Raw genomic sequence first — 16,243 nt, 5'->3', positions numbered from 1 at the left:
CTTGCTGATGAATGTCCCTCTCTATTCATGCTAAATCTAAATCTTAGGCCGGGGTAACAATGTTCTCCAGCGCTACAGTATGTAACAGCAACTCTCCGGGACCCCTCACACACTGCGGGGGTGCGATGCTCGGATTCAGCGTGTCACACTGCGGAGGTGCGATGCTCGGATTCAGCGTGTCACACTGCGGAGGTGCGATGCTCGGAACCAGCGTGTCACACTGCGGAGGTGCGATGCTCGGATTCTTCAGCGTGTCACACTGCGGAGGTGCGATGCTCGGATTCAGCGTGTCACACTGCGGAGGTGCGATGCTCGGATTCAGCGTGTCACACTGCGGAGGTGCGATGCTCGGATTCAGAGTGTCACACTGCGGAGGTGCGATGCTCGGATTCAGCGTGTCACACTGCGGAGGTGCGATGCTCGGATTCAGCGTGTCACACTGCGGAGGTGCGATGCTCGGATTCAGCATGTCACAATGCGGAGGTGCGATGCTCGGATTCTTCAGCGTGTCACACTGCGGAGGTGCAATGCTCGGATTCAGAGTGTCACACTGCGGAGGTGCGATGCTCGGATTTAGCGTGTCACACTGCGGAGGTGCGATGCTCGGATCCAGCGTGTCACACTGTGGAGGTGCGATGCTCGGATTCAGCGTGTCACACTGCGGAGGTGCGATGCTCGGATTCAGCGTGTCACAATGCGGAGGTGCGATGCTCGGATTCAGCGTGTCACACTGCGGAGGTGCGATGCTCGGATCCAGCGTGTCACACTGCGGAGGTGCGATGCTCGGATCCAGCGTGTCACAATGCGGAGGTGCGATGCTCGGATCCAGCGTGTCACAATGCGGAGGTGCGATGCTCGGATCCAGCGTGTCACAATGCGGAGGTGCGATGCTCGGATTCAGCGTGTCACAATGCGGAGGTACGATGCTCGGATTCAGCGTGTCACAATGCGGAGGTGCGATGCTCGGATCCAGCGTGTCACAATGCGGAGGTACGATGCTCGGATTCAGCGTGTCACAATGCGGAGGTGCGATGCTCGGATCCAGCGTGTCACAATGCGGAGGTGCGATGCTCGGATTCAGCGTGTCACACTGCGGAGGTGCGATGCTCGGATTCAGCGTGTCACACTGCTGAGGTGCGATGCTCGGATCCAGCGTGTCACAATGCGGAGGTGCGATGCTCGGATTCAGCGTGTCACAGTGCGGAGGTGCGATGCTTGGATTCAGCGTGTCACACTGCGGAGGTGCGATGCTCGGATTCAGCGTGTCACAATGCGGAGGTGCGATGCTCGGATTCAGCGTGTCACAATGCGGAGGTGCGATGCTCGGATTCAGCGTGTCACAGTGCGGAGGTGCGATGCTTGGATCCAGCGTGTCACAATGCGGAGGTGCGATGCTCGGATTCAGCGTGTCACAATGCGGAGGTGCGATGCTCGGATTCAGCGTGTCACACTGCGGAGGTGCGATGCTCGGATCCAGCTTTGCACATTGTATGCACAGAATCCGGGTTAGTGGATGTTTAAGGCCATTTCCGCGTGTATAGGTGAATGGCACTTTAATATAAGCGCAGGACACCCCATTCCTGCCTCCAGCTACCCTTTTCCAAATGTCTGTGCATAGTCTCAGATTCACTAAATGGTGCTAAGCATATGCACATATTAACTTCCATTAATTTAGAGCAATTCATTTGCTCATTTCGGCGCTAATGCGCACTTGCCTACAAACGTTACAAAATATAGTAATGGTCCTTATGCACTAAAACTGCTACAGCCAATGGGATTTTCCGTGTCAGTTTGTGCACTTTAATTAATCGGTGTGAAGTTTTTATTTAGGGTTTGGATAATCTATCCAGCACCTTGGCATTGGATCTGGGGATGAGGGGGGTGGAGGAGGTGGGGGGGGCGGAGGAGGGGGGACAAAGGAGGGGGGTGAAAGAGGGGGGGGTGAAAGAGGGGGGTGAAAAAGGGAGGAGGGGGGGGAGAGGGGGGGTGAAGGAGGGGGGGTACAGTTGAAAGGAACATTTCCAAGCACAGTGTGCCGTGCAAATAAACCTAATACTTTTACACCAACTATTTTTATTCTGTATTTTGCCTGCCTCTGGCACACTGCTAGTGTAAGCCCATGTATGCTTCAAGGTCTAGCAGCCTGCTCCGCACTATCAAGGGTTAAGGCTCATGCTGATGACGCAGTGCAGCGCAGGAATTCCTTTCTACCGAAGTGTACGTGTTGTGTTTGGGGCATTATACCCAGATTGTATTAACATTCCCTGTACTTTCTGTCTGTTCAGAGCTCATTGTTCAGAACTCAATGTTCAGAACTGGTGCATATCTTGTGCAAACAGAGGGGTCTTCCCGGGAGAAAACCAGGGGGGGGGGATCCTGCTTCTGATAACAGACTTGTCAAAGGTGCACCGTTAAAAACAGGTAGATGTCTTGAAATAAAGCACATGCTTTGCACGCTGCTGAGTAGCTGCAATGGGTTAAGTGTTGGAATGCACCAAGAATTGGGCTCGGATCATATTGTGCCTGTGTGGGAGAGTTATTAACACTGTAACTCTACACATCTCTCCAACAGTCAGCCCACAAGTGGCTGCAGCGCCTTAGCGCACACCTGCAAAGTAAACGAGGTAGGACACTGCCAACAAAAGACATTGCTTTGCAAAGAAATGCACGTATCCCCCCCACCCCCCAACGTACAATAAAGGGTTAATCAATGATTCATCCAGGCTGTAAAGAAAATAAAAGTATGTTTACAAAAGGTTGAAGGGGCAGCCCCTCCTGGGACTGGGGGGCACTAGGGCAGCAAGTTATTGGGACACATTCCTCAAGTATAAATATTCTTCAATCTTCCATGGTAATGTCCAAGTTTCATGTGCGAGTTTTACCATCTTTATCTAATATCATTTGGTAATAAGACTATCAGGTTTTTTTTTAATGAATTGTTGTTTTTCCTTGTATGGTAATTATGAAACCGTCATTAAGTAGCTGGTGGGCAGGAATTCAGCTGCCCCGGGAAAAGTGAAACATATTTATCTGTCACAGGTTAGAATGAAGCAAAATTGTTACTTTAAGAGTGGGACTTTCTAAGGGAAGTAATTACAGGTACTCCTCGTTACCCAACGCTCCACTTTACAACGAATGGCATATCCAGCGCACCCCTTTGGGCCATTTTTTAATGCCAGAATGCGTTATCCGACACCTGAATGCGTTATCCGACACCTGAATGCGTTATCCGACGCCAGAATGCGTTATCCGACACCTGAATACGTTATCCGACGCCAGAATGCGTTATTCGCCGCCTGTATGCGTTATCCGACGCCAGAATGCGTTATCCGACGCCTGTGTGCGTTATCCCCGCCTAAATGCGTTATCCGCCGCCTTAATGCGTTATTCGCCGCCTGAATGCGTTATCCGACGCCAGAATGCGTTATCCAGTGCCTGTGTGCGTTATCCGACGCCTGAGTGCGTTATCCGCCGCCTGAATGTGTTATCCGACGCCTGAGTGCGTTATCCGACGCCTGAATGCGTTATCCGCCGCCTGTATGCGTTATCCGACGCCTGAATGCGTTATCCGACGCCTGAATGCGTTATCCGACGCCTGAATGCGTTATCCGACGCCTGAATGCGTTATCCGACGCCTGAATGCGTTATCCAGTGCTCACGGCCACTGATTAACATGGGACTCACTTTACAGCCGTTTCACTATCCAACGCTACTTCCAGAACGGATTCCGGTGGATAACTGACGAACGCCTGTACACTGACCTGTACACTGACCGGCTGCCAGCTTTTATTTGCTATATTTCACTGCCCCTTAAGATGGGAAATAATTATGTATTAAGACTGAAGCAAAGGGCAGTTTTAAATACCCCTGTTGCAAAACTTGTTCATTAACTAAACGGATAATTTTATCTTTGATAAGTCTGACTTTTTCTTTCTTTTTTTGCATCAGTATTGTTGTATTTCTGCAAAAAGGAGTCTCATAAATTGATTATTGTTAATTAGTCTTATGCCCACCTTAGCCTGTGCATTATTTCATTATATAGAGAGGCGAATAGTGATTACTGGTGCTATAACAGACAATGGGGGCATGTTAATTATGGGGGCATATTGATAACGATTTGCATTATCAAATATTAAAGTGATGCTGGAAATGTAACAACATCCACCCATCCTTTGCTACCATGCAGTATTTCCGTCTTGCACAGAAGGAGTTAAGAGACTTGAATGACAGAAAACCGTGTGCTTGGCGTGGCAGCCCTCTGGGGACATAGGGGAATATTTATTATACTTTCATCCCTTCCTTTTATTCCTGCAAATCAGTGCTGAGTTTGGGAATCCTGCACTTGTGCCTCAGTGAGATTCAGTGGCTCCCAGGGCTGGGTAAGGTGTGGGGGCCCTAGCACAACGTCCCAGGTACACTCCTCAGCTCCTTATTTGCCAAGGATTTAAAGCAGCAGTTAATGTTTGGAATCCCCACCCCAAATATGTACATACTGCAGTATAGGCTAAAGCAGAGTATGACTACACACTTCTAACTGTACACTTCCCTGCACCAAGCCCCCCCCCCCCCATAAAACACCCATTTTCTGCTGTGAAGGGATGAAAATGCCCAAACAGACTGATCATTGGAAAATGCCTTCTTTGCCGGATATGGTTGCAAAACATTGAATAATAAAAAATACTCTAAATGCTTTAGATAAGCAAAATAAAAATCTATATTTAATAAAGAATAACATAATATTCCCATGATTTTTGACACAGCATTCTTTAATGAATGGGATGCGGTGTCCATGTCAGTTGTACATACAGTATATGGTAACTATCTCTTTCATTCTGTGCAAGTCATGGAAATCATCCTACAGATAGAATTCGCTATGTCAAATACTATATCCAACCTATAATCCGTTTTATATGTATATGTGTGTGTGTGTGTATATATATATATATATATATTCTGTAATTTTTCCAAAACGCAATGATGAAATGTGAATGAAATATTACAGGTGTCTGATCTTTCTGCAAATACCTCCCAATCTAACCCTCTGAGGGAAAACTTATTTCAATGGGATTTTATTAATGGTTTATATGAAGCAATTAGTTATTGTACAGACTGATATTAAAACAAAGAGAGCAAGTTATGACATTGTTCTGTGTATGCAGAGAAACACTTTCATAGCGTAGAGAAGTAAATATGTTCCTTCCAACATATGTCTGCAACATTGAAGTACAGTATATACAGTAGCAGCCAACACTACATTCATAAACTTTGGAACCTCTGCAGCAAACTCGGGACATAGAGAAAGAGAGGAAGTGGAGATGTTCCCTGATGCTGTGCAGAATACTATATACATTGCACTAGTTAATGTGTACTATATACATTGCACTAGTTAATGTGTGCTATATACATTGCACTAGTTAATGTGTACCACAGTATATACATTGCACTAGTTAATGTGTACTATATACATTGCACTAGTTAATGTGTACTATATACATTGCGCTAGTTAATGTGTACTATATACATTGCGCTAGTTAATGTGTACTATATACATTGCGCTTGTTAATGTGTACTATATGCATTGCACTAGTTAATGTGTGCTATATACATTGCGCTACTTAATGCGTACTATATACATTGCGCTAGTTAATGTGTACTATATACATTGCACTAGTTAATGTGTACTATATGCATTGCACTAGTTAATGTGTGCTATATACATTGCACTCGTTAATGTGTGCTATATACATTGCACTAGTCAATGCGTACTACAGTATATACATTGCGCTAGTTAATGTGTACTATATGCATTGCACAAGTTAATGTGTACTATATACATTGCACTAGTAATGTGTGCTATATACAGTGCGCTAGTTAATGTGTACTATATACATTGCACTAGTTAATGTGTACTATATGGATTGCACTAGTTAATGTGTGCTATATACATTGCACTAGTTAATGCATACTATATACGTTGCACTAATTAATCTGTACTATATACATTGCACTAGTTAATGTGTTCTATATGCATTGCACTAGTTAATGTGTGCTATATACATTGCACTAGTTAATGTGTACTATATACATTGCACTAGTTAATGTGTACTATATACATTGCACTAGTTAATGCGTACTACAGTATATGCATTGCACTAGATAATGTGTACTATATACATTGTGCTAGTTAATGTGTACTATATGCATTTCACTAGTTATTGTGTGCTATATACATTGCGCTAGTTAATGTGTACTATATACATTGCGCTAGTTAATGTGTGCTATATTGCACTAGTTAATGCGTACTACAGTATATACATTGCGCTAGTTAATGTGTACTACATGCATTGCACTAGTTAATGTGTGCTATATGCATTGCACTAGTTAATGTGTGCTATATACATTGCACTAGTTAATGTGTACTATATGCATTGCACTAGTTAATGTGTGCTATATACATTGCACTAGTTAATGTGTGCTATATACATTGCGCTAGTTAATGTGCACTATATACATTGCACTAGTTAATGCATACTACAGTATATACATTGCGCTAGTTAATGTGTGCTATATACATTGCACTAGTTAATGTGTGCTATATACATTGCACTAGTTAATGTGTGCTATATACATTGCGCTAGTTAATGTGCACTATATACATTGCACTAGCTAATGCGTACTACAGTACATACATTGCGCTAGTTAATGTGTACTATATGCATTACACTAGTTAATGTGTGCTATATGCATTGCACTAGTTAATGTGTGCTATATACATTGCACTAGTTAATGTGTACTATATGCATTGCACTAATGTGTGCTATGTACATTGCACTAGTTAATGTGTGCTATATACATTGCGCTAGTTAATGTGCACTATATACATTGCACTAGTTAATGCGTACTACAGTATATACATTGCGCTAGTTAATGTGTACTATATGCATTGCGCTAGTTAATGTGTACTATATGCATTGCACTAGTTAATGTGTACTATATGCATTGCACTAGTTAATGTGTACTATATGCATTGCACTAGTTAATGCGTACTATATACATTGCACTAGTTAATGTGTGCTATATGCATTGCACTAGTTAATGTGTACTATATGCATTGCACTAGTTAATGTGTGCTATATGCATTGCACTAGTTAATGTGTGCTATATACATTGCACTAGTCAATGTGTACTATATACATTGCGTTAGTTAATGTGTACTATATACATTGTGCTAGTTAATCTGTACTAGTGTGTAACAGTGTGCTAGTTAATGTGTAAAATATACATTGCACTAGTTAATGTGTACTATATACATTGCGCTAGTAAATGTGTACTATATACATTGCACTAGTTAATGTGTACTATATACATTGTGCTAGTTAATCTGTACTATATACAGTGTGCTAGTTAATGTGTAAAATATACATTGCACTAGTTAATGTGTACTATATACATTGCACTAGTTAATGTGTACTATATACATTGCGCTGGTTAATGTGTACTATATACATTGCGCTAGTAAATGTGTACTATATACATTGCACTAGTTAATGTGTGCAATATTGGATACTTTGTTTATGTGCCAGTTCGGAACACAGTACAGACTAGAGTGTAACTACCAGTGCAAAGTTGGGTGCAGGGAAGGGTATTATAGCACATAAAATACTAGTGCAGTATATGGAATGCACTCGTGCATTGCATGCAGGAATAGTATTGTTAATATGGGCGGTGGAATAACGCTGTTATTTATTAATATACATGTGTTGTTTCTATTTTTGCTTTTATATTAAAATTATCATTTATTTTTCTCTCTTAATCCAGCATCAGTCTTTAGAAACGGTTTCCCAATCTTCTTCTCGTCTACATGTCACAGAATTAGGGTACCCACACATCAGGGGAACCCCCCTACGTTTGAATTGCACTCTGGCCAATGACTGTAATAGCTCATCACTTATGGAGCTCTCTGTATATTTGATGTGTATACTGGGGGTATTTTCTGTCTGTGTGCAACTGAATGGAATATAGGTATGGTTAGATAGAGGAGGCTTTGAAATAATTTGTTATAGTAATTGCAGGACAGCCCAATGAGATGGGGGTGTACAGTATATCTAGTCTCCTAGGTGCAAAATAGGGGCACAAATATACTGATTCAACAAATGAAAACAAATCCTATTAAAATGAAAGGTTTTTTTGTTTTGTTCTGGGAAATGTGGTGCCGATCGTGAGCACTTTCAGCGCTAGTTTTGCTGCCTGGATACTAAACCCCCACGCTGTGTTTTCACTTTTAAATTCAAACTAAAGGTGGAATAATACAATGGGTGTAATGTCTTTAAAAAAAGAAAGAAGAAAACTCACCGTGATGAAGATCTGGGGCTTTAAAAATGCAAAAAAACACCAGCCCATTTTCTTAATAAATATCTCATTTTTCAAATTGATTTTTTTCTTGGAGAAATGTGACTTTGTTCTCTACCAAACTGATAGAAACCCAACAGCAAAGAGTCAAGGGGAAAATATCACTTTATTCTCAGGAGCTGTGACATTCACAATAGCAAACCCACATGCAGAACTGTACATATTTCTAACAAAGTGGAGAGGATTAAACATTCATTGTTACTAAATAAACATTTGTTTTAATTCTTTAGATGGGCTTATTCAAATAAATATATTAAGCCTAAAGCATTTCTATTTTTGTGTTTTGATAAAATGTTATTTAGATTATAATCATGAATAACATTTTCTTGCCTCTGAGGGCAATAATTTGAGGCAATAAATATGGAAAAGAAATCTATATATGTTAATTGAAGGTGTTTTGTGATCTACTTTTGCGAAAGGATGATTAGTATTTGTATATGGGCACGAGTTTATGATGAAACAATATACAAGGCACCTTTTAGGAAGAGCTTGGAAAATACATTTCTCATGGGTGATAATTTAGCTTTCTGAGAGATGGTGAAAAATATGTTTGTAATGAGAGAATGTGTGCAATTTGTCCTATTAAGGCTTTCCTGATGGGTTAACAGAATAAAGGGTCCTCTTGGGTGAAATAAAATAACATTCCATATGTCACTCTTCCTCCTCGTTCATTACCTTACACTGGCTGTGGGTTGTTAATATACATACACAGGTCAGGTTTCATAGTTTACGTACTATCTATTTATATATGTGTATATGTGTGTGTATATGTGAATCACTGTTAAATGAAACATTAGTAAAGATCCCTAGATTACAGAACACACAGATTTAGGTTCGAGGTGAGTAGATTTTATTAACTTGAACTCTGATTTGTGAAAATTGCCCCCATGAAAACATCACAAAATGTATCAGTTTGAGTTGGACATGGATCATACAGTATGTTTTAACATTAGCCAATACACTGGGGGCTGCAGACAAACTGTAGGGTCAATTAACACTTAATTAGTGCATGAGTTTTCTAGTAGTAACACTGCACAAAATGCACTTCACAATTACAGCACAAATTCCCTGCCAGGAATGTCACTGCAGACAGCTCTGTATGCCAGGAGATATAGGGAGTTGTTACATGTTGTACCTTTTCCTGGATTGTACCTATATGTTTATTTCAGGTGTGCCCCTGTACCATGCACATAGTGCATGCGTGTGTCTCACTTTACACAGTACAGTATGTAAGTCTGAGATTGCACATATAAATCTTTACATTGCCTGGCTTGGGTTTGTTCTGTATGGTAATGTGTTAATGGATTGGGGTTGTTCTGTATGGTAATGTGTTAATGGATTGGGTTTGTGCTGTATGTTAATGTGTTAATGGATTGGGTTTGTTCTGTATGGTAGTGTGTTAATGGATTGGGTTTGTTCTGTATGGTAATGTGTTAATGGATTGGGTTTGTTCTGTATGGTAATGTGTTAATGGATTGGGTTTGTTCTGTATGGTAGTGTGTTAATGGATTGGGTTTGTTCTGTATGGTAATGTGTTAATGGACTGGGTTTGTTCTGTATGGTAATGTGTTAATGGACTGGGTTTGTTCTGTTTGGTAATGTGTTAATGGACTGGGTTTGTTCTGTATGGTAATGTGTTAATGGATTGGGTTTGTTCTGTATGGTAATGTGTTAATGGATTGGGTTTGTTCTGTATGGTAATGTGTTAATGGATTGGGTTTGTTCTGTATAGTAATGTGTTAATGGACTGGGTTTGTTCTGTATGGTAATGTGTTAATGGACTGGGTTTGTTCTGTATGGCTGTTTGGAGACGTCACACATTTGACAGATTGGCATCAAATCAGATCCCGGGGTTAGCAGAGAGCCCGGGGGCGTCCCTGGGACCTCCTCAGATTAGGGCTGGCTCCTCTGAACACACCCTCACTTCCATTTAAAGCTCAGCGAGGCTTTAATGAAAACGTGTCTGCATACAGTATATCTCACTCCAGCAGCGTGATGGTAAGTGGCTGGCGGTGTGCTCCGTGCTGTGCACACCCCTCTCCCAGGGACCCCCATTGCTGTGGATGCAGTTCTTGTTCCCGAGGCTCGGGTTTGTGGGAGTTCTCGTGCATACAATGTAGGGGAGATCGGAGCTCTGTGTTACCTGGTTTCCTTGGGAAGTTTGGACAGATATTTCTTGGGAGATCTTGTATTATGGAGTTTGCTGAAGGAAACTGACCTGTGACTTGCAGTTTTGGGGTTGAGACTTTTGCTGTTCTGTTTACAAGATCCTGTGCAGAACTGAGCACAGGGTCAGGCTTAGGGTATGCACACATTAATGTCTATGCACTGACCCCTTAGGTATGGTGTAGGGTAGGCTATAGGGAGAGAATATGTGTGCAGTTGATCTCCGGAGCTCAGGTACCAGGGAAGGACTCCGCTTAGGATCCCCTGCACTCAGTGGTAACCACACCCCAATGCTAACATGTGTAACATTGTCTCCCTACCCTACACTATGTTACTTTACTCTGCCTGTTCTGTGCTCGGTAATGTGCTTGTCGTGGGATTGAAACCTTTGTAGGTCAGGAGGTTTTTTTTAATGTATATTGGCAACTATGTTGTGGTAATGTGCTTGCTGTGTCACTTGTGCACCTGCAGCTGCAGGTTGTGAGTATAGCTCGCCATGGAGGCAGCTTGCAGTGTGCTGGTGTCTGGGACACTGGCATGCATTGGGCGCTCAGTGCCCATGTGGAAGTGCGTTGCCAGCTGATCTGGATTCCCATTCATAAAGCTGTGTGAGCATTTTCAGCAGGACAATATTGAATCAATGGCTAGTGTCTTACAGGAGAGAATTTAGCATTACCTCCCCAAAGAGTGTTGCTTTTGTTGAAACACAAAGGTCTTTTTTGACCAATATCTAACCAAGTCCTCCTCCTGTGTTAATTTTGCAGAACACCATTCTGGCTTGCCAAGACCAGTACTTTGCAGGGGGCCAGGGCTATGGCGGCCCCTACTTCTCCTCAACGTCAGCAGCCAGTGTTGATGTTTCCAAGGAGACCTGGGTCTCTCTCTGGGCTTCTGGTCTCCTGGACAACAGATCAAGCAACCAAGGCCCACAAGCCCATGGTAAGTGTCCCCTCTCCTCCATACCTATAACCTACAATCATTAGGCAGGGAGTACATGGCTGTTCAGTGTCTCCTTCTGAAATTGGTCAGTAGGAGTTGGGTTGCCATCACCTCACCTGAACACCTTGACTATCTCATGATGATGATAACATCCATCTCACTGGTAATTATTATTGTCCCAACAAGTATAGTGAAACGTTACTATTTCAGTTCAGTGCCAACCTGTTAGCCTGTATTAGAGAGTTTCTCTTGGGAATATTTTCAGGTGTTTAATGAGAAATGTGTGTTGGCACGTTCATGTTAATTTGTGTGCGACTTATTTGAGCATAAGAGTGTCTGTAGCCCATCGGCAGAGAGGAAATTAGATGAGCCCAAGCTGTAGTCACACATTGATAGTTATACATCTTGTGGCACCTTTTCTCTAGAATAACATTTTATTTATATGTATTTCCGAACAATCCACTGTTGATTTGTATGTGATCCATGTGTTTAGAACCAGTGAATGCGTTTTTGTTAATAGTTTTACTTCTGTTTCCTTCCAGGGCAGTACATTAATGTTGGGGGCACACTCCAAGATGATTATCTTTGGGGGGACCAGCTGTCTTCTCAGATGTTCACAAATAAGCAGGTAAATGTTTGTGCCATGGACCCTTATGCAGAGTTAGAGTGTAATCTGTGCTTTGAAAGGGTTAAAGGTTACAAGGATTCAGCCACGTGTTGTAATGGTAAATGGTGGCATTTAGTGCAGACTCATTAACCACCAGAATTAGGAAATCATCAGATCCTTTGAAATGCAAGGAAGGCCAATAGTAGCACCCATTAAAATAGATCTGTCTCCAGTATGGAGCAGTGGTCACTTGGTGAAGTGTCTGCACCATAAGAGATATAGATAATAACACATTCTAGGGAGATAACAAGTCTTCTACTATTCCATATTTTAAAGATAAACAGAACCAACATGTGCTTGTATACACCCACCTACCTCTGAAATATATCTATTGTACAATAATATTAGAATGTAATGAACCATACCCCTTTATTCTGCTTCTATAGCTCCAGGAAACCCTGGTACAGAAGGAAGAGGAGCTCACAAGGCTTCATAACGAGAACAGCAAACTGAAGCAGTACCTGAGCTCTACCTTCGTGAAATGCTTGGAGGAAAAGACAAAGGTGTGTAGCTGTTTCCTAAACAAATACAGCATGATCCATCCAGGGCTGATTCCTGATCACAAAGATACTTCCGCAGGGATAACTTTCCTTTAGTGAAAGTATGTTGGCGGCTTCCTTCCTTTTTGATTTAACCAGACCCAGAGTAGAGTTTGTTGATTCCGAATGCCTACTGTACATTGTTTATTATCTAGAAGATGAAATTAAACAGAATTATCAGGACAAACATATCAAGATTTGATTTGCATCTCACCAGATAAGGAGACAGATTAGCCTGTGAGCTTTTACAGCTTCTCATTGCTGCTTAACTGTTTTTCTCAAGTAGCAGCTCTTTGTTTAGCTAAATTGTTCAGTGCAAAGTAGCTTTCAGGGTTAACACCCTCCGACTGTCACTCAGATCAGCTATGCAGTGAAATCCCACATTGTCTGCTGCATTGTGCTGCTCAGAAAGCAGTGTGCTTGCAAATTACACAGGTACCTATACTGGGTCCCCTGCTGTGCTAAGCTCTGGTTAGCTCCTCTGCAACCACTGACAAATCCTGCTCATTATCCATGTGCAGGAATGCCACACACTTTCATCCATTTTTTTCATAGTTTTACAAATCCTTTCATAAACAAATGTCATTAGTGAGACTTTAACTTCAGGAGGCTCTGCAGAGAATACAAGTAATCTGTAGGAAACCTACGTATTTGGACTTTCGTATGATTCATTAGAACAGAGATTGCAATAATGCACCATGAAAGGCTATTAAAACGTACATTCTCCATCTCTGAGTTACGGGTAAATATATCAACAGTTCACGTTTATCAAACACGATATTCTCCCTCATCAAGTAATGGGCTTTTACTTGCATAAAGCTGGTCTTGTTTCGGCCCTGGTAAACAACGGGAGTGAAACCTTAATAAGTGACCCCGCAGAGAACACCTTGATATTGTTTTATCGTCTTTTGTGTTTGGAGTCTAATAGTTTGTCAACTTTTGTTTTGCAGAAGTTGCTGTCCCAAAATGCCCAGAATTCACTTGGTGCCCCACAGAAAAGAAAGGTTAAAGTGAGCAGCCTCCCTTCCCTTGACACTCACCCCAAAAAAGCCCGGAGGAACCTTTTCAATGATTTCACTGCCTGTGAAGAGCAGCCCACTCCTGCTGTAGATAACTGGGTTCTGCAGACTCTGGGATTGAAAGACATCAATACTATTGACGATTCCATGCTGGCTGACTACAGTGCAATGCCTTCCGAACTTGCCAACAAGATGGAGGTTACAGACTATAGCAACGTTCAAGATTCACCCTCTGGGTATAGTCATGTCCACATGACCCCTATCCACAGCCACACTGCTAGTTCCTGCAATCAAGATTCACCTTACATGCCAAACTACTCTCCATCCCAGTGTAGTTCTGCAACACTGCCAAGAAGTGAAACTGTCAGCCCATTTGGGTCTCCTATCTATTACACTCCTGATGTCTCCCCAAACAAAACAGAAGTTGCCTTCTCCACATCCCTGAACCCCCACCGCAATGTGAAGACGCACAGCTTCTCCCAGGGACAAGCATTTGTCCGCAGGGATGAAGAAGGAGGCTGGAAGTTTACCTGGGTGCCCAAGCAGTCTGAATGAATGTGAGGGTGTGAGAACACTGCCAGAATCTGTGTGTTTACAGAACAATTTTGCACTTAACTCTCCAATGAGAATAGAATCATGAAGACCCATGAGTGCCACTTCAGGACACCAAAGGGATACGATTCCCAGTATCGAAGGACAATACCCCACTGTTTGATGGCAGATGGGGTTAGTTAGAAATCTCCTAATGGTTGAATTTTATAACTTCTAACCAATTAATTGACGAATGGGTTAGACAGGCTCCCAGTCCTATTAAGGCATATTCATTTGTTTACATGATTTTGTACATGACTGTACCATACTTTTTCCATGAAAAATGTAGGATATGCTAACAGTATCTGTTTCTGTTGGGTTATATATGCAATTAATCTATGCTGTCCTACTTGTGTTGTGTTTGCACGAGTTCTTTCTTTGCTGCCTGAACTATTCCATTTTTGCCTATGACTAAATAAATTGATCACTGCCTTTATGTTTCATATGGTAGATTTTATTACCATAAGACACCCTGCCTAAATAAAATAAGGCTCCCCAATATGATACAATAATAAACTTTATTATAGTTCACTCGGAGCTAAAAACTGGATATTAATTTTATGGTTTATTTATTCTTATAAATGTTAAACCAGATTTAAACCATTAACTCTATTCACTGCCAGATTGGTTACCTAAATTCCACAGAACATGGGGGTTACGCACTAGAGTGAGTTAGTGCCGATCAGGAACTTACACATATACTCTCAAGCCGATAGGGTTTAGTGCATTCGTTGCCAATCAGCACTAAGGCACTTTAGAGAACAATCCCCATTGAGCTCTGTGTATATTGGTTCATCATCAAAATAAAATCTTTCTTACACTTTTGCTGCTCTGATTTTATTTTTAGGGATTTTCCAAAAGGACCAAACAAATATGATTTTTTTTGTCTCTCATTTACTGTCTTGGCATCTATTAATTCCACGTTCTCTGCAGTCAAATGAGAACAATCATACGTTGAAGAAAAACATGTTGGTGCATTTTGACTGATTATTGTGTCTCCCGATGTTTACTAAAAATGTAAATAAAACCAAAAAGGAAATACTTGTTTTTGAAGTTTTTTTAAATTTAACTTCTGATATGGATCTTGTGAGAGTACAACCTGAATATCCGCTAATGCAGAAGAACACGAACAACATCTCTTGTTCCTTCTATGCACGGTTATAAAAATGTGTAGGATTACATTTTATTTTGGACAGCGTAGCGTCTGCAGTAATAAAATGGAATCGATGCATATCCTTTTATTAAACAATTCTAAAAAACACTCGCTTAGTTTTGCTCTTTCAAGTTAATTGAGTTCTGGGACAAACCAAGCATGTCTTGTGTAGCATTTTACAATTTTGGTGACAAACACACACACACACGAAGTGCCTGCTCGGGTATTCACGCTTCTGATAAGAAATGCTTTCAAATTGACCTTTTAAACGTTTTCATAGAAAGATCACAATACTTGCCAATTTTGGCAGAATTTTACCACAATTGTGCAAAAAAAGCAGTATATAAAGGGCCATGTGAGCTGCACATTTTTTTGCATACATTTTGACTAGTTTGAGAACTTCAGCCACATTTCCACTTTTTAATAAAGTGTGCATTTTGTTTGTGCTTATATTCCAGGTCTTAATTAACCCTTTGCGTTGTCCTGTTGCTTCAATGCTAAGGAGACACTGAAAGAATTTGGATAGAATCAGATAATCTATCTCCGCGGTGGCAAACTCCATTCCTCAACAGCTACCAACCGGTTAGGTTTTCGGGTTATCCCCGCTTCAGCACAGGTGGTGCAGACTTCAACTGAGCCACTGATTGAGCCACCTGCGCTGAAGCGGGGATATCCTGAAAACCTGACCTGTTGGAAGCTGTGTAGGCCTGGAGCTGGCCACCCCTGGTCTATCCCACAGGTGCTGAAAGGTCTCTGAGTG

The 16,243-nt window shown here is 41.8% G+C and overlaps 1 protein-coding gene across 1 annotated transcript; it reads left to right on the top strand.

Annotated features, from left to right (window-relative positions):
- Nucleotides 1-10,349: 10,349 nt before the first annotated feature.
- Nucleotides 10,350-15,401, top strand: GMNC (geminin coiled-coil domain containing). Its single transcript, XM_075569465.1, has 5 exons — nt 10,350-10,407; nt 11,340-11,514; nt 12,057-12,142; nt 12,568-12,684; nt 13,671-15,401. Exons 1-5 carry the CDS (start codon nt 10,405-10,407, stop codon nt 14,292-14,294), a joined length of 1,005 nt encoding a protein of 334 aa, XP_075425580.1. The 5' UTR covers nt 10,350-10,404; the 3' UTR covers nt 14,295-15,401.
- The last annotated feature ends 842 nt before the right edge of the window (nt 15,402-16,243 follow it).

Source organism: Ascaphus truei, chromosome 14, assembly GCF_040206685.1.
Source record: "Ascaphus truei isolate aAscTru1 chromosome 14, aAscTru1.hap1, whole genome shotgun sequence".
NCBI lineage: Eukaryota > Metazoa > Chordata > Amphibia > Anura > Ascaphidae > Ascaphus > Ascaphus truei.
The sequence above is the reverse complement of the archived record's forward strand: the minus strand, read 5'-3'. Positions and strand labels throughout refer to the sequence as shown.

Coding starts and splice junctions, on each gene's coding strand:
- GMNC (XM_075569465.1), top strand. Junction 11,515..12,056: donor CCAAGGCCCACAAGCCCATG/GTAAGTGTCCCC, acceptor GTTTCCTTCCAG/GGCAGTACATTAATGTTGGG. Junction 12,685..13,670: donor GCTTGGAGGAAAAGACAAAG/GTGTGTAGCTGT, acceptor TTTGTTTTGCAG/AAGTTGCTGTCCCAAAATGC.